Consider the following 23,479-nt stretch of genomic DNA (forward strand, 5'->3'; position numbering starts at 1 on the left):
TTTACCGAAGTCAGGCCTTCAAGCAGTTTCAACCAACTGTTGGTTAAAATGTGATTCCCTTACTGATGAGACAGTCTGAATGCAACTGTGAATGATTAGGAGAGGCAGTTGCTAAGTGGAGATTTCCTGCTTTGTTCTCAAACACATTGGTTACTTCGCTTTATGGCTTCGCCGTCCAGTGGGTATAGCGGGCAAACTGTGGTAACACCATCCAAGCGGGGAGGCATTTAACACCACAGGGTTGAAAAGCAAAGGTCTTGATTGAATGCTACAGATTGAACCTCCCTTATCCGGATTCCTTGGGACCTGGCCTGTGCCGGATAAGGGATTTTTCCGGACGAGGGGTGGTCACGTTAAATTGGATGGTACAGGTACTGAGCAAGGGGATATCAGGGTTGGTTGGCTTGGGGCTGGGAGTGCGACAGAGAGATCATGGGGGGGGGGGGGGGGGGGGCGGTGGGCCGCGGGGTCAGGCCAGCGATTGCGGGGTCGGCAGCGAGGAAGGACTTCAATTTGTTCATGTTGGAGTTCTGCGCATGTGCCACCTGGTGGTCGGGATTGGTTCTGGACGAGGGGTGGTTCCGGATAAGGGAGTTCTGGATAAGGGAGGTTCAACCTGCATCAATTAAGCATACTAAGATGAGAGAATTCAGAAACAGAATGAAAAATACAATATATCCCCTTTACAGACTTGCTTTAATAATTCAACTTTAGTTAGTAAACTTAGCTTTGTTACAAGTAAAAAAAAATTGAAATGTACTTATCACAATGCATGAGTGTACATATTACTGATTAGTTACAACATTAAGTCCCCATGTTAACTTGCTGCTTCTTACACACACTCACTGTTGCGCAAGTCTGAGACTGGTGTGCAGGATGAGGGTCAGCCTGCACATGCATATAGGCAGCAAGGCTCCAAACACTGGAGAATGGAGGAACACACACACTAAGGCAGCAACTACCACAAAGAGAAGCTGCCAATTCATCTCGAAGTGCTGGGATAGCTCTCTCACATTGGAGGGTGTAATAAAATGTAAACATCACTTCCATTGAAGGGACAAACATAACTTAGCAACAATGAGCTTTACACATTAATACGTGGGCCTTTCTAAGCCTGTTTTACAATGTAACATTAGTATTTGTTCAATTAAATACAACATTGTACATTTTCAGTTTAAAATAAACGCCTATAAATCATATCCCAATGATTCTTAATACATACTTCCTCAGTGGTAAGCATGGTTGCCTTTCATACAAATTGTTGGTGATTCTGACCAAGTGTGTTGACAGTGTGGCCTCTGATGTGTAACCAAGTATTGACAGGATTTCACAGAACATCCAATTAACTATAAATGACTACAATTATTACAAATTACATTTTAAGGTTGCCGGATTGATCAATAGAAATTGGGCCAGTAGTGGACTAATCCACTGACATTACAGCACCGGTCTTGTAAGAAACATCAAATATTCGATGTACAGGTACCACTGCCAACTGTTTGGACATTTTGTCCTGGATCGTGTCAATTCTCTACCTACAATAATGCTTTCAGGTATTGAGGAAAACCTCGAAACTCGTATCAGTACTGCAAATACAACGATGACTAAAAGCTGTATTGTAGTGGCAACACTGCCAGACCTGTTTTTAGAATTGCCCCTTCACGGTATCCCAGCATTGTAATGGGCATGTTCAAGGGTATTGCGATGTTAACAGTTTGCATATACACAAAGCCACTGTGTCAACAGCCAACATGCACACGGCGTGCTCAGCAAGAGCAGAGGCTGCTGTGTGTTCATCATCAGCACCAGATCTAAAGCAGCACTTGGGGAGGTTCTAAATGTTGCACATGGAAGCAGAATGGAGATAAAGGTTTGCTCAAGTCCATGTTTCTTGCTGGATCGTAAGCACAGACAACATTCGCTTTCCCCTCCTCCCCCACCCCCCGCCAAATTCCACCAAAGGGCTTCATCTCCTGGGATTCATCATCCCGCTATCTGCCGCTTCATTTTAAGAGATGCTTCAGCTGGTCCTGAAGGTTTGTCGAAAGTTCAACACTGTTGAAATATTTAATTAAGGGAATGAAAAAAAAAGTTGGTTAATATTTGATCTGGTAATCCAGTTTAATAATGACTTGTTAACGATTTTACAAATAACACGGTTTCCCCCCCCCCCCCCCCACCATTTATGATTTTATTCAGGATATTACATGAAGTAAGTTGTGCTGACTGAGAAATATACATATCTTAAGAGATGCACTTGTCTAATGTTTGAATACCCCAGCTTTTAGATGTTTGGGAGCATAGGTAATGTTCTGTATTGATTCTTAATCAGTCAACTGCGTTCATTTTTAAATTGCAATAAACCACACAATGGTAAGAGACAAAGTGTGACCCACTCTAGTCATCATTACTGCAAGTTGTCAGCTTTTCTTCACTCTGTTCCATCTGTAAGGAAGATCTGACATCTTGTGACTCAATGGTAACATACACGGTGGCTAGATAGAGATAGTATTTAGGAGCACAGAGTCTTAATAGAGTTCATGTAACACGGGAAAAGGACCTCCAAATCCTCTTTCATCAATCTCCTCAGAAGGCATGTCTGCATCTAACTCCGTTATATCCCTCCATGGCCTCGCCCCTCCCCATCTCTGTAACCTCCTCCAGCCCTACAACCCTCAGATATCTGCACTCCTCCAATTCTGGCCTCTTGCGCATCCCCGATTTTATCCATTACACCATTGGTGGCCGTGCCTTCAGCTGCCTAGGCCTCAAGTTCTGTAATTTCTTCCACAAACCTGTCTACCTCTCTCTCCTCCTTTAAGTCACTCCTTAAAACTTTGACCAAGCTTTTGGTCATCTGTCCCAGTATCTCCTTAGGTGGCTTGGTGTCAAATTTTGCTTGATAACGCTCCTGTGAAGTGCCTTGGGATATTTTACTACGTTAAAGGCGCTATATAAATGCAAGTTGTTGCTATTCAAAGTGCATGACTTTCAAGCACTTGCAATGCATGAATGAGCATGTCTACTAACAGCTTGAGCGAATGTAAGGAGATCAAGCATGTTTGTGATATCCTGTATCGCAATCAAGAGGCTTTGGAAGGTCGCTCATGCCATTATGGAGATAGGACACCTGTGGGGAGAGCTTCCCTCACACATGCACAAGGGGACGGGACTTCAATCGTCAGCCCCAGAGTCAGCGAGTGAGAACGAAAGAAAGAAAGATTTACATTTATATAGCGCCTTTCACGACCACCGGATGTCTCAAAGCTCTTTACAGCCAATGAAGTACTTTTAAAGTGTAATTACTGTTGTAATGTGGGAAACACAGCAGCCAATTTGTGCACAGCAAGCTCCCACAAACAGCAATGTGATAATGACCAGATAATCTGTTTTTTTTATTATGTTGATTAAGGGATAAATATTGGCCAGGACACTGGGGATAACTCCCCGACTCTTCTTCAAAATAGCACCATGGGATCTTTTATGTTCACCTGAGAGGGGCAGATATAAGGGGAGGATATTACATACAATAGAAACAAGCCATTCATCCCAACAAATCTATGCCGGCGTTTATGCTCCACTCGAGCCTCCGCCAGTCTTTCCTTACAACAACATAAAAAAATAGGAGGAGTAGACCATTCAATCCCTTGAGCCTGCTCCGCCATTCAATGAGATCATGGCTGAACTTCTGCCTCAAATCCACTTTCCTGCACTGTCCCTATGTCCCTTGATTCCCTTAATATCCAAAAATCTAAGCCTCATCTAACTATCAGCATAACCCTCTATTTCCTTCTTCCTCATATGCTATTGAAAAAGGCTTGGAGGCTTCTGTACGTCAGAAGAGAAATGCCAGGCTTATATTGCTGACTTACACTTGTCATTAAAGTGATGAATTATAAAGTGGTTGAAAAAAAATCTCAAGTGCTGGCTCGTCTCAGTGGGCAGCACTCTCGCCTCTGAGCCAATAGGTTGTGGGTTCAAGTCTCACTCCAGGACTTCAGCATATCATCTCAGCTGACACTTCAGTCCAGTACCGAGGGAGTGCTGCACTATAAGTGGTGTCTTTTTCAGATTAGACGCTAGATTACAAAATGCTGAGGTACAGGGATCTGGGGGCCTTTGTACATGATACACAAAAGTGGGACCTCCCCAGAATCCAGGGAATTTTGGTAAATTACAACCATTGCATCCACTATCTCTGCAGCCACTTCTTTTAAGACCTTAGGATGTAAGCCATCAGGTCCAGTGGACTTGTCCACCTTTAGTTCCATTAATTTACCGAGTACTACTTCTTTAGTGATAGTGATTGTATTAAGTTCCTCCCTCCCTATAGCCCCTTGATTATCCACTATTGGGATGATTTTAGCGTCTTCTACCGTGAAGGCCGATACAAAATATTTGTTCAACGTCTCTGCTAGTTCCCTGTTCCCCATTATTAATTCCCCAGTCTCATCCTCTAGGGGACCAACATTTACTTTAGCCACTCTTTACCTTTTTATGTACCTGTAGAAACTTTTATTATCTGTCTTCATATTTCGTGCTAGTTTACTTTCATAATCTGATAGAGTATTCAAACAGGCTCATTTAGACAGACTGTGAAAATTCACAGACCCCCCCAAGTCAAGGCTGCTACATGCAGTTCGGCATGTTGCATTAACTCATCAAACAACTTGACATTTTCGGACCTTGGGTAGCGAGCCAATAAAACGTCAAAAGACTTTCGATTGAGCCAATAAGGTCAAAGAAGGCGAGTTCTTTTCTGTAAATTGATCCAGGCATAAATACAGCCATTTTGACCATGTGTCTCAGTAAGACAAAGAAACTGGCAATCAGCCAGCAGTTTGTTGCTCTCTGCCAAGATTAAAAAGTTAAAACTACAATCGGAGTTCGTATTTCATTGGAAATTAAGAGATCTAACATAATCTATCTTCCCCCTCTATTATTTTTTTAGTCATTCTTTGCTGACTTTAAAAGTCTCCCAATCCTCTGGCCTCCCACTAGTCTTGGCTACATTGTATGCCCTCGTTTTCAATTTGACACCATCCCTTATTTCCTTAGTAAGCTTCGGATGGTTATCCCTTCTCTTAGTCTTTCCTTTTCATTGGGATATATTTTTGTTGCGAGTTATGAAATATCTCCTTAAATGTCTGCCACTGCTCATCAACCATCCCATACTTGAATCTATTTTCCAAGTCCACTTTAGCATCTACTCTGTCAAGCCCCCCTCAGAATCTTGTATGTTTCAATATGATCACCTCTCATTCTTCTAAACTCCAATGAATACAGGTCCAACCTGCTCAAATTTTTTTTCATAAGACAACCCCTTCAGCTCAGGAATCAACCTGGTGAACCTTCTCTGAATTGCCTCCAATGCAAGTATATCCCTCCTTAAATAAGGAGACTAAAACTGTACGGAGTGCTCCAGGGTGTGGCCTCACCATCGCAAGGATGATGATTATCCCGTTAGGTTTATGGTGACCTGGCTGGGTTGTGCATCAATCAGGCAGACCTTTCCCAGCTCATAGGCCAATAAACCTGGCAATGGAGAGCTCAAGATGTTCCTCAGGTTCAAATAAGCGCAAAGGATACTATTTTAATTAGAATTAAGCTGAGACATGTGAAAATAGGAACACAGCAAATACTCACTTTTTCTGTATAGCTTCCTGTCTGTAAAAGAGGAAAGAAACTTAGGGTGAAAAACATTTTGTGGACATAAAACAGATCAAAGACATTTTGAAAAAAGCATCATTTTTCTTGGAGTACCATAAATGCATGTAAAGTGAACCAGCCTTCCTTGTATCAGAGGGAGCTATTTTACATTGGTATTTTAATTGCGATTACAGGGACCAGCACTCGTGCTGTTAAATCCAGTTCCTGCAGATTTGCAGCAAGACTTGTAGATACGGTTTAGTGTAGTGTACAGATCTGCTGCCAGTTTATGGAAGACAGATTTAGCAACATAACGCTGGGTCCCAGACACCAGGCTCGCAGAGTCTGAACTAAAGGCCTCCCTTCACAATGTTGCCCCTAAGCTGCGTGAGCGCGCGCCCGTGCATCAATCGGGAGATCCCGTGCAGGACGCTCACCGGCTGTTCCGCTGGAAAAGGTATCGCGCTTTAAAAAATGTTGAGGGAATATTACATAAACATAAGAAAAAGGATTAGGCCATTCGGCCCTTCGCGCCTGCTCCACCATTCAATAAGTTCATGGCTGATCATCTACTTCAACTCCACTTTCCTGCACTATCCCCATATCCCTTAATATCCAAATATCTATCGATCTCTGTCTTGAATATATTCAACGGCTGAGCATCCACAGCCTTCTGGGGTAGAGAATTTCAAAGATTCACCACCCTCTGAGTGAAGGAATTCCTCCTCATCTCAGTCCTAAATGGCCGACCCCTTATTCTGAGACTGTGACCCTTGGTTCTCGACTCCCCAGCCAGAGGACACATCCTCTCAGCGCCAACCCCGTCAAGCCCTGTAAGAATTTTGTATGTTTCAATGAGATTACCATAAACTTCTAAACATAAGAGAATATAGGCCTAGTCTACTCAATCTCTCCTCATAGGACCATCCCCCCCATCCCAGGAATCAGTCCGGTGAACCTTCGTTGCACTCCCTCAATGGCAAATATATTCTTCCTTAGGTAAGGCGACCAAAACTGTGCACAATACTCCAGGTGCAGTCTCACCTGGGCCCTATATATTGCCTCCTTGGTACATCCCTTAGTCCCCTATTCTAGCAGAGCAATAACTGGTTTATGTTAAACAGCTTGAAATAGTGGATGAAGAAATTTGACATGAACGTGTTAAGTGTCTTTTAGCTAATATTTGCACAGTGCAATTTCAAGGCTTGACTGAAGATGTGCAGAGCTGGAACATTGCATGTCATACAAGTTAATAATATATGAACAGTTTCCAAATATATTCGATATTAGTCAGTTCTGACGAAGGGTCATCGACCCGAAACGTTAACTCTGTTTCTCTCTCCACAGATGCTGCCTGACTTGCTGAGTGTTTTCAGCATTTTCTGTTTTTATTTTGGTCAGGGATTAAATCATTTCCTCTTCCCTGATCATCACCGCCTATAACATTTTTACATTCTTTATTTTTTGCGATGGTAAATTACCCTCATTTTCTCCACATTTCCTTCGCTCCTTCCCCGGGTCACGCACTCACTGCTAACCTGGCGATGGGCATGCAAGTTCTCAGGGGCTGGCAACACTGCCCTGAACATTGCTGCGAGGAGGAGCTGGGAACCACGATTCCTGACATTGAACGATAAATCAAATTCTTAAAAAATTCGAAGGGGAGGAAAGACAGGAACAGCAATAAATAAAGGAATGATACCTACTGGTATTGTAGATGTGTTGTTATAATCGACATCTTGCGAAGGCTCTGTCCAAAACAAGGGGAAAATGACAAACACATTAATATTGTGAACGGCAAGTGGGAAGAGTTGAGTTCAGCAAGAATAATGAAATGAGACTCACAAAGAATATAGGAACAGGAGTAGGTCATTCAGCCCCTTGAGTTGTTCCGCCATTCAATGAGATCATAGCTGATCTGTGACCTGACTCCATATACCCGCCTTTGGCCCATATCCCTTAATACCTTTGGTTAACAAAAATCAATTTCAGATTTAAAATTAACATGTGATCTAGCATCAATTGCCGTTTGCAGAAGAGAGTTCCAAACTTGTAACATCCTTTGTCTGTAGAAGTGTTTCTTAATTTCACTCCTGAAAGGCCTGGCTCGAATTTGTAGACTGCTGCCTAGTTCTAGAATCCCCAAGCAGCGGAAATAGTTTCTGTTTATCATCATCATCATAGGTGGTCCCTCGTATCGAGGATGACTTGCTTCCACGCCAAAAAGGATGAGTTTGCAGGTGTTTCAATGAACGACCTAATATTCCAGGTCCCGAACTACATGTTGACGGGTGGAAGATGGATTTTTTTAACGTGTGGTGACCGTTGCACACCAGCCACCACATGGGCTTGACAGAGCTGGGTCTTGGTCCAACGGCAAGGATTAACCAAGAAGACTGGAGACCAGCTCTGCTGCATGGACCTAGTGCGCACACAATCGCAGTGTGGGCTGGCCCGTGCTGCCCCTGGGCCCTCGCCTCTTCTGGCCCCGAGTTCACGCATCTCCACGATCTCTCACCGCTCTTCCGCCCCAACCTTGTCGCTCCTTCGGCCCAACCTCGCTGCTCCTGCTGTACCTGCCCACGCTCCAATCAGTGACCTGGAGTTTGATAACATCCAATCCAGTGGCCCTCTTCACAGCCGTAGCTCTCCTGCACCAGCACGAGCTGTACCTTGATGTGCCTTTTAAGGCCCTGACCTGCTGCCAATGGTCCTCGCTACAGGGAGAAGATGGTTGAGGAGGGTTCTAGCGATGACTTTCCCCGTGGTTGATAACAAGGAGATTCCTCAGTCATTGCCGCAGTCGAACTTGTCCCCCTTTTTAAAGATGGTCATGATTACTGCATCTCAGATCTCCTGGCATGCTTTTCTCTTTCCAGATGAGATGAGGTCATGCATTCATGCTAATAGTGCCTCTCTGCCATACTTTAGTGCCTCAGCAGGGATTCCATCCACTCCCGTTGCCTTGTTATTCTTGAGCTGGCAGATGGCCTTTTCTACCTCGTGCAGTGTTGGGGTTTTATATTGTCAAACACTGACATGCTCCCAGGGACTCTGTCTATATAGGGGACAGTCTCTCGGAGATCGTGGCCAAACTTTCTAAAGACTGTCAACCACCCCAAGGAATACAGTGCCCCCGTTGCAGAAAGATGCCTTTTACTGGTTTACAGCAACAGAAATAATCTGTTTTCAGTCAACAAATACGGAGCAAGTTTAGAATCCAATTTCTCTTAACAGTGAGCTCGCGGACCCCAATTTCAAAACAGATGGCCTGCAGTATTCATGGGTCTGGAGGGTGGGCAGGTGACTTACCGCTATCAACTGCTGCCCGACAGCTCTCCTAGCATCCCTTACCGCCACACTCCACCCTCTCCATCCCAACAACTGACTGTGTCTGGCAACATGGTGGAGATCTAGTGTTGTCACCTGTCTGGTTTTCAAGTGGACGGTTTGGATATTTCTGAACAGCAGGCACCACAAATCCACGTAACTTGGTGTCCTGCGCTATCAGTGACCAATGTTACTGAAGTTTTCAGTGAATTCTTATCACCAGCACAACCTTAACAGCCGATAAAGTACTTTTGAAGCGCAGTCACTGTTGTAATGTAGGAAACGCAGCAGCCAATTTGCAGACAGCAAGCTCTCACAAACAGCAATGTGATAATGACCAGACAATTTATTTTTGTTATATTGATTGAGGGATAAATACTAGCCAGAACACCGGGGATAACTCCCCTGCTTTTCTTTGAAATAATGCCATGGGATCTTTTACATCCACCTGAGAGAGCAGATGGGGCCTTGGTTTAATGTCTCATCAGAAAGACGGCACCTCCGACAGTGCAGCACTCCCTCAGCACTGCCCTGGGAGTGTCAGCCTGGATTATCTGCTCAAGTCACTGGAGTGAGACTTGAACCCACGACTCAGTGGTGAGAGAGTGTTACCCACTGAGCCACAGCGGACTGACACCGATTTATTTTCAAAATATATTTTCGTTGTGGTTTCTGACAACTGCGTACCGTGGGAACCAACTGTGAGATAAATAACAAGTACAATCACGATTACTACAGCAGCATTTCAAGCCTGAGTGCTTTGGTACGTAGGCTATCAGAGATGAAGTACTCACATCCTCAGAGTGTAGTATGGAGTCCTCCTGCATCACCATGTTTCGAGCTGCCTGACCAAGGAGCTGAAATGGGAAAACAAAATCAAAACTTACTCCTTAAAATACCACCTAAAATACTGTACACTGGGGAAATTTTGTAACAGCAAACACAAAATCATGAGGGGTCTGGACAGAGTAGATAGAGAAAAACTGTTGCCATTGGCGGAATGGTGGAGAACCAGAGGACACAGATTTAAGGTGATTGGCAAAAGAACCAAAGGCGACGCAAGAAAAAACTTCTTCACGCAGCGAGTGGTTAGGATCTGGAATGCACTGCCTGAGAGGGTGGTGGAGGCAGACTCAATCTTATCTTTCAAAAGGGAGTTTGGATAAGTGCCTGAAGGGAAACAAAAATTGCAGGGCTATGGGGAAACGGCAGCGGAGTGGAACTAGCTGAGAGTCAGCACGGGCTTGACGGGCTGAATGGCCTCCTTCCGTGCTATAACCATTCTATGAAACACAAATGCGTTGCGGTGTCACGTGGGATTATTTTCATTACAGCAGATTTCAGCATATGATGACTTTAACTGTGTTGATTTGAATGTCAAAATGGAGGTGTAGGTCATGTGAGAGAGCCCAAGGTGGGCAGAGGAAACTTTTCAAGGACATCCTCAAAGCTTCCTTGATAAAATGCAACTTGATGAATTACTTTTGAAGTGTAGTCACTGCCGTTATGAAGGCAGACATGGCAGCCAAATTGGCCACAGCAAGATCCCACAAAGTCATCCTCATCATCATCATAGGCAGTCCCTCGGAATCGAGGGAGACTTGCTTAAACTCTAAAAGTGAGTCCTTAGGTGGCTGAACAGTCCAATACGAGAACCACAGTCCCTATCACAGGCGGGACAGATAGTCGTTGAGGGAAAGGGTGGGTGGGACTGGTTTGCCGCACGCTCTTTCCGCTGCCTGAGCTTGATTTCTGCATGCTCTCGGCAACGAGACTCGAGGTGTTCAGCGCCCTACCAGATGCACTTCCTCCACTTAGGGCGGTCTTTGGCCAGGGACTCCCAGGCGTCAGTGGGGCTGCCGCACTTTATCAGGGAGGCTTTGAGGGTGTCCTTTTAACGCTTCCGTTGCCCACCTTTGGCTCGTTTACAGTGAAGGAGTTCAGAGTAGAACGCTTGCTTTGGGAGTCTTGTGTCTGGCATGCGAACAATGTGGCCTGCCCAGTGGAGCTGATCAAGTGTGGTCAGTGCTTCAATGCTGAGGATGTTGGCCTGGTTGAGGATGCTAATGTTGGTGCGCCTATCCTCCTAAAAGAGCAATGCAATAAATGATTAGATAATCTGTTTTAATGATGCTGAAGGGTGACAGATGGCCAAGACACTTGAATCTTGCTTCAAATAGTGCCATGGGATTTTTACATCCACCCAAGAAGGCAGACGGGTCCTCAGTTTAGCATCGCATCTGAGACAGCATCTCCGACTGTGTAGCACTCCCTCAGCACTGCAGAGACGGGTCAGCCGAGGTTATGTGCTCAAGTTCAAGGAGTGGAGTTTGAACTCTCAACCAATTAACTCAGAGGTGAGAGTGCTACCCACTGAACCAAACTGATACTTTGCAGCCGAATGACCGGACAAGGTCTGCATAGGCCAGGAAACAGAAAACCACAAGTAGAGATAAAGGACATTGTTTTGTTGCTCAGCAACTACAGCCTTAAGTGATCCTAGGAAAGCTCATTCTTCAAATAAATGGAACTGTTCCAAAGGCAACAGCCTTGAAACACTAACAGCAGCTCATGCACAGAGAGCTGTCTATTTTGACTGGGCTTAAAGGTCCCAAACAAAGGACAGGTAATTCTCCAAAGAAAACATATTGCACCCAAGAAAATACAAAGAAAAAAGGGCATGGTGCAAATAATCTACTCAATCATAAATCAACACACTTTAACATTGTGCCAAAATGCTTCTTGTGTAATGGCCTTAATTCAACACCTCAAATTGCTCCCATCATTACCATCACCACTGAAAAGAACGGCTTGCATTTCTATAGCGCCTTTCATGACCGCCGGATGTCTCAAAGCGCTTTACAGCCAATGAAGTACTTTTGGAGTGTAGTCACTGTTGTAATGAAGGGACTCCGTGCCGGCCCGACTCTGCCCCAGGCCCGGGCCAAAAGGACTCTGCACCGGGGGAGCCCATCCCTGGCCGAAAGGACTCCACACCTGCCCATGCCTGTCCCTGTGGTCGCACACCAGCTGTTCATCGTGCTGGCAGATTCGGGGGACATCAAACCGGCCGAAGGGACTCCGGAGACGTCGAACCGGCTGAAGGGATTCCAAGGCCGACGTTCAACCTGCCAAAGGGACTCCTGGCCGGCTGATAGAATATTCAAACATTTAGACAGACTGTGAAAATTCACAGACCCCCAAGTCAAGGCTGCTACGTTCTGCTCAGCATGTTGCATTAACTCATCAATCAACTTGACATTTTCGGACCTTGGGTAGTGAGCCAAAAAACGTTAAAAGACTTTCAATTGAGCCAATAAAGGTCAAAGAAGACGAGTTCTTTTCTGTAAATTGATCCAGGTATAAAGTACAGCCATTTTGACCATGTGTCTCAGTAAGAACAAAGACCTGGCTTGAAGCCAAGAAGTTTGTTGCTCTCTGCTGAGATTAAACAGTTAAAATTACAATCGGAGTTCGTATTTCATTGGAAATTAAGAGATCTAACACCGGCATTCAACCTGCCGAAGGGACTCCTGGCCAGCGTTGAACCGGCCGAAGGGACCTAGGCGGCGGAGTTCAACCCAACGTCTTATACTCCTAACCATCGTTTAATTAATTTTTAAACTTATTAAACAATTTGGGAGAATTTTTAAAACTTACATTTTAGACTCTTAAGCAAAATATTTTTAAATATCTGTTATTAATCTACATCCTTGACTTAACAACTTTTAGAAACTTTTTAAATCGGGGAAACTTTTATAATCTATTATTGATTTACATCTTAAGACTTTTTAACAACTTTTAGAAACTTTAACAAATTGAGAATCTTTATCAACTTTTAACTTTTAAAATAACTTTGGAAGTGACCTTCCTAATGCCTGCTCCCCAGCCAAGCCTCGGGCCATCTACCATCAATGGCGTTACTCGGCGCCGAGCTTGCGGCCAACACTTCACCGTGGGCAATTAGGCTTATAGAGCTGTGCCTGGTCTCCAGTTGTCTTGGACCCCTTGCCACTGGACCAAGACCTTGCTCAGCTAAGCCCGTGTGGTTACCGGTGTGCAGCGGCCACCCCATGTTAAAAGAACTCGCGCACAGGCATCTTACACTTCGTCAGTATGAAGTTCGGGACCTGGAACGTCAGGACCCTCATGGACAATCCCAACAGCAACAGGCCAGAACGCCGCACTGCCATAATTGTCCGGGAACTCAGCCGTTTTGACATTGACATCGCCGCCCTAAGCGAGACCCGGCGGGCAGGGAAAGGCTAGTTGAAGGAACATGGTGGAGGGTACACCTTCTTCTGAAAAGAGAAACCAGAGGCAGAACGCCACCTTCATGGAGTCGGCTTTGCCGTCAAGAATGAGCTGGTTGACCGCCTCAAAGACTCCCCCCCTCCCTGTGGGATTAACGAACGCTTCACGACTCTTCGTCTTACCCTATCCCAGAACCAATGCGCCACAGTCATCAGTGTGCACGCCCCTACACTCGATGCAATGGATGAGGGTAAAGAGGGTTTTTATTTCAACCTCGAGACATCCTTGTCCCGCGTCCCCATGGGTGACAAATTGATCCACCTGGGTGATTGTAATGCCAGGGTCGGCAAAGACACAGCCCTCTGGGAGGCATGATTGGCAGAGAGAGGGTAGGGAAAGCCAACTCCAACAGTACCCTACGCCTGACAAAATGTCTAGAACATGAACTCCTCATCACCAACACCCTGTTCCGCCAGAGGGACAAATACAAGGCATCGTGGCAATACCCTCGCTCCAAACACTGGCACCTGCTTGACTATGTCATCGTCTGAGCCAGGGATTGCAAGGATGTGCACATCACCCGTGCCATGACAGGAGCGGACGACTGCTGGATGGACCACCACCTAATCCGATCCATCATCAACATTAACATTGCCCCAAAGCAGAGGGGACAGCAGAAGCAACTCCTCAAAAAAAGTTAATGCCGGGGCACTTAAGAGACCCAGCTAAGAGAGCCCTATACAGCTAGTGCCTCACAACCAATCTGGCGTGCTTTGATGACCCTGAGATGCTGAATCGCCATAGCGCTTGGTCTGCCCTCCAAGCCTCTATAACCAGTGCCTGTGAAGAGACACTTGGTCACTCAACCAGGAAACATCAGGACTGGTTTGATGAAAATGATCAGGAGATCGAAGGACTAATAGGTGGCAAGCGCAAAGCATTTCTGAGCCTCAAGCAACAACCCAATTCGGGAGCTGCAAAACAACATTACAGACGGCTCAAGGCTCAAGTCCAACAAAAAACCCAGGACCTAAAGAACAGGTGGTGGATGGAGAAAGCACAGGAGATACAACAACTGGCCAACAGCCACAATATGCGAGGATTCTTCACTGAAGTCAAGGCCAGCTACTGTCCAAACTCCCAAGACCCCACCCCACTCCTGGCCAAGAATGGGGAAACACTCATCAAGGACACCGAGGCTGTCAGGGCCCGATGGAAGGAGCACTCTGAAGATCTCCTCAATCGAGACTCTGCCTTTGACTCGAGTGTTCTCGGTTCCATCCCCTGCAGCATGCGACCTGCCACCAACTCAGTGAAACTCCAATGTTGCTCGAGGTAGGCAAAGCCATAAAACAGCTGAAGAATAACAAGGCTATGGGTGCGGATTGAATCTCTGCTGAGGCGCTAAAGTATGGCGGAGAGGCGCCGTTGGCGCAGATACATGATTTCATCTCTCTCATCTGGAGGGAGGAGAGCATGCCGGGAGATCTCAGAGATGCAGTGATTGTGACAATTTTTTAAAAAGGAGACAAGTCTGACTGCGGCAACTACAGGGGAATCTCCCTGCTATCAGCCACTGGGAAAGTTGTCGCTAGAGTTCTCCTCAATTGACTTCTCCCTGTGGCCGAGGAGCTCCTCACGGAATCACAATGCGGATTTCCTCCCCTACGGGGCACAACAGACATGATCTTTGCAGTGCGACAGCTGCAGGAAAAATGCAAGGAGCAGCGCCAGCCCTTATACATGGCCTTTTTCGATCTTACAAAGGCCTTTGACACTGTCAACCGTGAGGGTCTATGGAGCTTCCTCCTCCGTTTCGGATGCTCCCAAAAGTTTGTCAACATCCTTCGCCTGCTTCATGACGACATGCAAGTCGTGATCCTTACCAACGGATCCATTACAGGTCCAATTTACATCCGGACTGGGGTCATCGCTCCAACCCTCTTCTCAATCTTCCTCGTCGCCATGTTCCACCTCACAATCACCAAGCTCCCCGCTGGAGTGGAACTAAACTACAGAACCAATGGGAAGCTGTTTAACCTATGCCGCCTCCAGGCCAGGTCCAAGATCACCCCAACTCTGTCGTTGAGCTGCAGTATGAGGTCGAAGCCTGCGTCTGCTCACATTCAGAGGCTGAACTCCAGGATATAGTCAATGTATTCACTGAGGCATATGAAAGCATGGGCCTTACGCTTAACATCCGTAAGACAAAGGTCCTCCACCAGCCTGTCATCGCCGCATAGCATTGCCCTTCAATCATCAAGATTCACGGCGCAGCCCTCGACAAAATGGACCATTTCCCATAACTTAGGAGCCTCTTATCAACAAAGGCAGATATTGATGCACCTCCAGTGTGCAGCCTTCGGCCGTCTGAGTAAAAGAGTGTTTGAAGACCAGGCCCTCAAATCTACCACCAAGCTCATGGTCTACAGGGCTGTAGTAATACCCGCCCTCCTTTATGGATCTGAGACATGGACGATGTGTAGAAGATACCTCAAGTCATTGGAGATACATCACCAACGATGTCTCCGCAATATCCTGCGAATCCCCTGGAAGGACAGGCGCACCAACATCAGTGTCCTCGGCCAGGCTAACATCCCCAGTATTGAAGCACTGACCACACTCGATCAGCTTCGCATGCCAGATACGAGACTCCCAAAGCAAATGCTTTATGCAGCGCTCCTTCGTGGCAAACAAGCCAAAGGAGGACAGCGGAAACGTTACAAGGACACCCTCAAAGCCTCCCTAGTAAAGTGTGACATCACCACTGACACCTGGGAGACCCTGGCCGAAGACCGCCCGAGCTGGACAAAGTACATCCGGGAGGGCGTTGAGCTCTTCGAGTCTCAACGCGAAGAGCGTGAAGAGGCCAGGCGCAGGCAGCAGAAGGCAAACCAGCCCCACCGATCCCTTCCCTCGACGAATGTCTATCCCACCTGCAACAGGGTCTGTGGCTCTCATATCGGATTGTTCAGCCATCAAAGAAACATAGAAACATAGAAAATAGGTGCAGGAGTAGGCCATTCGGCCCTTTGATAAGATCATGGCTGATCATTCTCCTCAGTACCCCTTTCCTGCTTTCTCTCCATAACCCTTGATCCCTTTAGTCATAAGGGTCATATCTAACTCCCTCTTGAATATATCCAACAACTCTCTGCGGTAAGGAATTCCACAGGTTAACAACTCTCTGAGTGAAGAAGTTTCTCCTCATCTCAGTTCTAAATGGCTTACCCCTTATCCTTAGACTGTGTCCCCTGGTTCTGGACTTCCCCAACATCGAGAACATTCTTCCTGCATCTAACCTGTCCAATCCTGTCAGAATTTTATATGTTTCTAAGGGATCCCCTCTCATCCTTCTAAACTCCGGTGAATAAAGGCCCAGTCGATCCAGTCTCTCCTCATATGTCAGTCCAGCCATCTCAGGAAACATAGAAAATAGGTGGAGTAGGCCACTTGGCCCTTCGAGCCTGCACCACCATTCAATGAGACCATGGCTGTTTATTCACCTTTCCCGCTTTCTCTCCATACCCCTTGATCCCTTTAGCCGTAAGGGCCATATCTAACTCCCTATTGAATATATCCAATGAACTGGCATCAACAACTCTACGGTAGGGAATTCCACAGGTTAACAACTTATTGATTGAAGAAGTTTCTCCTCATCTCAGTCCTAAATGGCTTACTCCTTATCCTGGACTTCCCCAACATCAGGAACATTCTTCCTGCATCTAACCTGTCCAGTCCCGTCAGAATTTTATATGTTTCTATGAGATCCCCGCTCATCCTTCTAAACTTCAGTGAATACAGGCCCAGTCGATCCTGTCTCTCCTCATATGTCCGTCCTGTCATCCCGGGAATCAGTCTGGTGAACCTTCGCTGCACTCACTCAATGGCAAGAACGTCTTTCCTCAGATTAGGAGACCAAAACTGAACACAATATTCCAGGTGAGGCCTCACTAAGGCTCTGTACAACTGCAGTAAGACCTCTCTGCTCCAATACTCAAATCCCCTAGCTATGAAGGCCAACATACCATTTGCCTTCTTCACCGCCTGCTGTACCTGCATGCCAACTTTCAATGACTGATGAACCATGACACCCAGGTCTCGTTGCACGTCCCCTTTTCCTAATCTGCCGCCATTCAGATAATATTCTGCCTTCCTGTTTTTGCCACCAAAATGAATAACCTCACATTTACCCACATTATACTGCATCTGCCACATGTTTGCCCACTCACCTAACCTGTCCAAGTCACCCTGCAGGCTTTTAGCATCCTCCTCACAGCTCACATTGCCACCCAGCTTAGTGTCATCTGAAAACTTGGAGATATTACACTCAATTCCTTCATCCAAATCATTAATGTATATTGTAAATACCTGGGGTCCCAGCACCGAGCCCTGCGGCACCCCACTAGTCACTGCCTGCCATTCTGAAAAGGACCCGTTTATTCCGACTCTCTGCTTCCTGTCTGCCAACCAGTTCCCGATCCATGTCAGTACACTACGCCCAATACCATGTGCTTTAATTTTGCACACCAATCTCTTGTGTGGGATCTTGTCAAAGGAGGTGGGGTGGCGATGCTGGTTAAAGAGGAAATTAATGCAATAGTAAGGAAGGATATTAGCTTGGATGATGTGGAATCTGTATGGGGGGAGCTACAGAATACCAAAGGGCAGAAAACGCGATTAGGAATTGCGTACAGACCACCAAACAGTAGTAATGAGGATGGGGTCAGCATCAAACAAGAAATTAGGAATGCGTGCAATAAAGGTACAGCAGTTATCATGAGCGACTTCAATCTACATATTGACTGGGCTAACCAAACTGGTAGCAATGCGGTGGAGGAGGATTTCCTGGAGTGTATTAGGGATGGTTTTCTGGACCAATATGTCGAGGAACCAACTAGATAGAGGCCTGGCCATCCTAGACTGGGTGATGTGTAATGAGAAAGGACTACTTAAAAATCTTGTTGTGCGAGGCCGCTTGGGGAAGAGTGACCATAATATGGTAGAATTTTTTATTAAGATGGAAAATTACACAGTTAATTCAGAGACTAGGGTCCTGAACTTGGGGAAAGGTAACTTCAATGGTATGAGACATGAATTGGCTAGAATAGACTGGCGAGTGATACGTAAAGGGTTGACGGTGGATAGGCAATGGCAAACATTTAAAGATCACATGGATGAACTTCAACAATTGTACATCCCTGTCTGGAATAAAAATAAAACGGGGAAGGTGTCTCAACCGTGGCTAACAAGGGAAATTAAGGATAGTGTTAAATCCAACGAAGAGGCATATAAATTGGCCAGAAAAAGCAGCAAACCTGAGGACTGGGAGAATTTTGTAATACAGCAGAGGAGGACAAAGGGTTTAATTAGCATGGGGGAAATAGAGTATGAGAAGAAGCTTGCTGGGAACATAAAAACTGACTGCAAAAGCTTCTATAGATATGTGAAGAGAAAAAGATTAGTGAAAACAAATGTAGGTCCCTTGCAGTCAGAATCAGGTGAATTTATAATGGGGAACAAAGAAATGGCAGACCAATTGAACAAATACTTTGGTTCTGTTTTCACGAAGGAAGACACAAATAACCTTTCGGAAATACTATGGGACCGAGGATCTAGTGAGAAGGAGGAACTGAAGGATATCCTTATAAAGTGGGAAATTGTGTTCAGGAAATTGATGGGATTGAAGCCCGATAAATTCCCTGGGCCTGATAGTCTGCATCCCAGAGTACTTAAGGAAGCAGCCCTAGAAATAGTGGATGAATTGGTGATCATTTTGCAACAGTCTATCGACTCTGGATCAGTTCCTATGGACTGGAGGGTAGCTAATGGAACACCACTGTTTAAAATTGGAGAGAGAAAACGGGTAATTATAGAGTGGTTGGCCTGACATCAGTGTTGGGGAAAATGTTGGAATCAATTATTAAAGATGAAATAGCAGCGCATTTGGAAAGCAGTGACAGGATCGGTCCAAGTCAGCATGGATTTATGAAAGGGAAATCATGCTTGACAAATCTTCTGGAATTTTGAGAGTATGTAACTAGTAGAGTGGACAAGGGAGAACCAGTGGATGTGGTGTATTTGGACTTTCAAAAGGCTTTTGACAAGGTCCCACACAAGAGATTGGTGTGAAAAATCAAAGCACATGGTATTGGGGACAATGTACTGACGTGGATAGAGAACTGGTTGGCAGAAAGGAAGCAGAGAGTCGGGATAAACGGGTCCTTTTCAGAATGACAGACAGTGACTAGTGGGGTGCCGCAGGGCTCAGTGCTGGGACGCCAGCTCTTTACAACGTACATTAATGATTTGGATGAAGGAATTGAGTGTAATATCTCCAAGTTTTCAGATGACACTAAACTGGGTGGCGGTGTGAGCTGTGAGGATGCGGCTAAAAGGCCGCAGGGTGACTTGGACAGGTTAGGTGAATGGGCAAATGCGTGGTAGATGCAGTATAATGTGGATAAATGTGAGGTTATCCACTTTGGGGGCAAAAACACGAAGGCAGAATATTATCTGAATGGCGGCAGATTAGGAAAGCGGGAGGTGCAACGAGACCTGGGTGTCATGGTTCATCAGTCATTGAAAGTTGGCACGCAGGTACAGCAGGCGGTGAAGGCGGCAAATGGTATGTTGGCCTTCAGAGCTAGGGGATGAGTATTGGAGCAGGGAGGTCTTACTGCAGTTGTACAGGGCCTTGGTGAGGCCTCACCTGGAATATTGCGTTCAGTTTTGGTCTCCTATTGAGGGAGTGCAGCAAAGGTTCACCAGACTGATTCCCGGGATGGCGGGACTGACATATGAGGAGAGACTGGATCAACTGGACCTTTATACACTGGAGTTTAGAAGGATGAGAGGGGGTCTCATAGAAACATAAGATTCTGACGGGACTAGACAGGTTAGATGCGGGAAGAATGTTCCCGATGACGGGGGAAGTCCAGAACCAGGGAACACAGTCTTAGGATAAGGGGTAGGCCATTTAGGACTGAGATGAGGAGAAACTTCTTCACTCAGAGTTGTTAACCTGTGGAATTCCCTACCGCAGAGAGTTGTTGATGCCAGTTCATTGCATATATTCAAGAAGGAGTTAGATATGGCTCTTAAGGCTAAAGGGATCAAGGGGTATGGAGAGAAAGCAGGAAAGGGGTACTGAGGGAATGATTAGCCATGATCTTATCGAACGGCGGAGCTGGTTTGAGGAGGCCAAGTGGCCTACTCCTGCTCCTATTTCTTATGTTCTTATCTTATGTTTTCTCAGGTGGACGTAAAATATCCCATGGCATTATTCAAAGAAGGGCAGGTGAGTTTTCTCCCGGTATCTTATCAATATTTATCCCTCAATCAACAACATTAAAACATGTGATTATCTGGTCATTTATCTCATTGCTGTTTGTGGGATCTTGCTATGCACAAACTGCCTGCCAAGTTTGCCGACAATTACAATGGGGACTATACTGCAAAGTACTTCATTGGGAGAGAACTCCCTCGGTACTACACCGAGGAGTCAGCTTGGATCATGTGCCCAAATCTCTGGACTGGGTCTTGAACGGTGTGCAGTTCTGGTCACCACAGTACTGGAAAGATGTGATCGCACTGGAGAGGGTAAAGAGGAGATTTACGAGGACGTTGCCAAGACTGGAGAATTTTAGCCAGGAGGAAAGATTGGATAGGCTGCGGTTGTTTTCTTTGGAACATGGAGGTTGAGGGGAGACTTAATTGAGGTGTATAGAATTATGAGGGGCTCAGATAGAGTGGACAGGAAGGGCCTACTTCCCTTAGCAGAGAGGTCAATAACCAGGGGCATAGATTTAAAGTAATTGGTAGAAGGATTAGAGGAGAGTTGAGGAACAAAAATTTCGCCTAGAAGGCGGTGGGGGTCTAGAAATCACTGCCTGAAAGGGTGGTAGAGGCAGAAAGATTTACTGCATTTAAAAAGTACTTAGACGTGCACAGAGCTACGGAGCAAGAGCTGCAGAGTGGATTAGGCTGGATAGCTCTTTTTCGGCCGGCGCGGACACGATGGGCCGAACGACCTCCTTCTGTGCCGTAAATTTATGTGACTCTATGAACCCATGACCATTTGAGGTAGAGGTGAGAGTGCTAACAAATGAGTCACACATGGGATTACATAGGATGTACAGCACAGAAACAGACCATTCCACCCAACCAGTCTATGCTCCACATGAGCCTCCTCCTATGCTTCCTCATCTAAATTTTCCAGCATCACCCTCTATTCCCTTCTCCTTCATATGCTTGTCTAGCTTCCCCTTAATGCATCGATACTATTCGCTTCAACCACTCCGTGGTAGCGAGTTCCACATTCTCACCGCACTCTGGGTAAAGAAGTTCCTTCTGAATTCCCTAATGAATTTCTTATATTGATAGTTATGTTCTTCGCCACAAGTTGAAACATTCTCTCTGTAACCACTCCATCTAAACCTTTTATAATTTTAAAGACCTTTATCAGGTCACCCCTCAGCCTCTCTTTTCAAGAGAAAAGAGTCACAGCTTGTTCATCCTTTCCTGATAATTCTGGTATCATACATGTAAATTTTTGCACCCGCTCCAGCGCCTCTACATCCTTTATAGAATATGGCAACTAAAACTGCTCGCAGTACAAGAAAGATTTGCATTTATATATTGCCTTTCACGACCACTGAACATCCCAAAGCGCTTTAGAGCCAATGAAGTACTTTTATAGTGTAGTCACTGTTGTAATGTGGGAAATGCGGCAGCTAATTTGCACACAGCAAGCTCCCGCAAACAGCAATGTGATAATGACAGATAATCTGTTTTTATGTTGATTGTGGGATAAGCATTGGCCCCAGGACACCGGGGATAACTCCCCTGCTCTTCTTCAAAATAGTGACGCAGGATCTTTTGCGTCCACTCGAGAGAGAGAGCAGACGGGACCTTAGTTTAATGCCTCAATCGAAGGACAGCCCCTCCGACAGTGCAGCACTCCCTCAGCACTGCACTGGAGTGTCCGCCTAGAATTTTGTGCTCAAGTCTCTGGATTGGGATTGGCCCTTTATACCCACTCCAGGAACTTGAGCACATAAATCTAGGCTGACACTCCCAGTGCAGTGCCGAAGGATCGTTGCACTGTTGGAGGTGCTGTCTTTCGGATGAGACGTTAAACAGAGTCCCTGTCTGCTCTCTCGGGTGAATGTAAAAGATCACCCGAGTTGGAAGAAGAGCAGGGGGCTGTGTCCTGGGGCCAATATTTATCCCTCAATCAACATAACAAAAAAAACAGACGAAGGGTCATCGACCCGAAACATTAACTCTGCTCCCTCTCCACAGATGCTGCCTGACCTGCTGAGATTTCCAGCATTTTCTGTTAGTAGTAGCTTAATAATATCCCTGTTCCGGGTTTAAAGGGCCAGTCGCACTCCAGAGACTGGAGCACAAAAATCTAGGCGGACACTCCAGTGCAGTACTGAGAGAACGCTGCACTGTCGGAGATGCCGTCGTTCAGATGAGGCATTAAACTGAGTCTACTCTCTCAGGTGGACATAAAAGATCCCATGGCACTATTTCAAAGAAGATCATAGGCAGTCCCTAGGAATCGAGGAAAACTTGCTTCCACTGTAAAAATTAGCCCTTAGGTGGCTGAACAGTCCAATACGAGAACCACAGTCCGTCACAGGTGGTTCAGATAGTCGTTGAGGGAAAGGGTGGGTGGAACTGGTTTGCCGCAGATTTTTTTTGCAGGGTTTTTTTTCCCCGAAGAGCAGCAGGGGAGTTATCCCCGATGTTCTGGGGCCAATATTTATCCCTCAATCAACATAACAAAAACACAGATTATCTGGTCATTAGCACATTGCTGTTTGTGGGAGCTTGCTGTGCGCAAATTGGCTGCTGCGTTTCCTACATCACAATAGTGACTACACTCCAAAGGTACTTCATTGGCTGTAAAGCGCTTTGAGACATCCGCTGCTCGTGAAAGGCGCTATATAAATGCAGGTCTTTCTCTGAACCCCAAAGTTGGGGCCTGGGAATCAGCCTTGGCTCAGGGAGCCTGGCCCCTTAAAGGGAACACTTTCTGAGGGAGGTTATAAATATATTAATTCCCCCGCCGGGCCGTACCTCGGAGCTGCGGGAGCCCTTCAGTATCTGCTTGGTGAGCGCGATCACGTCCGTGGTGCAGGTAGACACTTTCTCCGACAGCAAACCTTTCACCGACTGCCCGAAGCGGGGTTGCACTTCCGCCGCAGCCGCCATCTTCCCTCCCCGCCGGACG

General features: G+C 46.0%; 1 protein-coding gene across 1 annotated transcript; it reads right to left on the reverse strand.

Annotated features, from left to right (window-relative positions):
- Positions 1–679: 679 nt before the first annotated feature.
- On the reverse strand, positions 680–23,479 carry borcs7 (BLOC-1 related complex subunit 7). Its single transcript, XM_070874955.1, has 5 exons — positions 23,326–23,479; positions 9,774–9,836; positions 7,356–7,399; positions 5,647–5,667; positions 680–2,055 (listed from the first exon to the last, which is right to left on the reverse strand). Exons 1-5 carry the CDS (start codon positions 23,458–23,460, stop codon positions 2,004–2,006), a joined length of 315 nt encoding a protein of 104 aa, XP_070731056.1. The 5' UTR covers positions 23,461–23,479; the 3' UTR covers positions 680–2,003.

The sequence above is a fragment of the Pristiophorus japonicus genome, chromosome 3 (assembly GCF_044704955.1).
Source record: "Pristiophorus japonicus isolate sPriJap1 chromosome 3, sPriJap1.hap1, whole genome shotgun sequence".
NCBI lineage: Eukaryota > Metazoa > Chordata > Chondrichthyes > Pristiophoridae > Pristiophorus > Pristiophorus japonicus.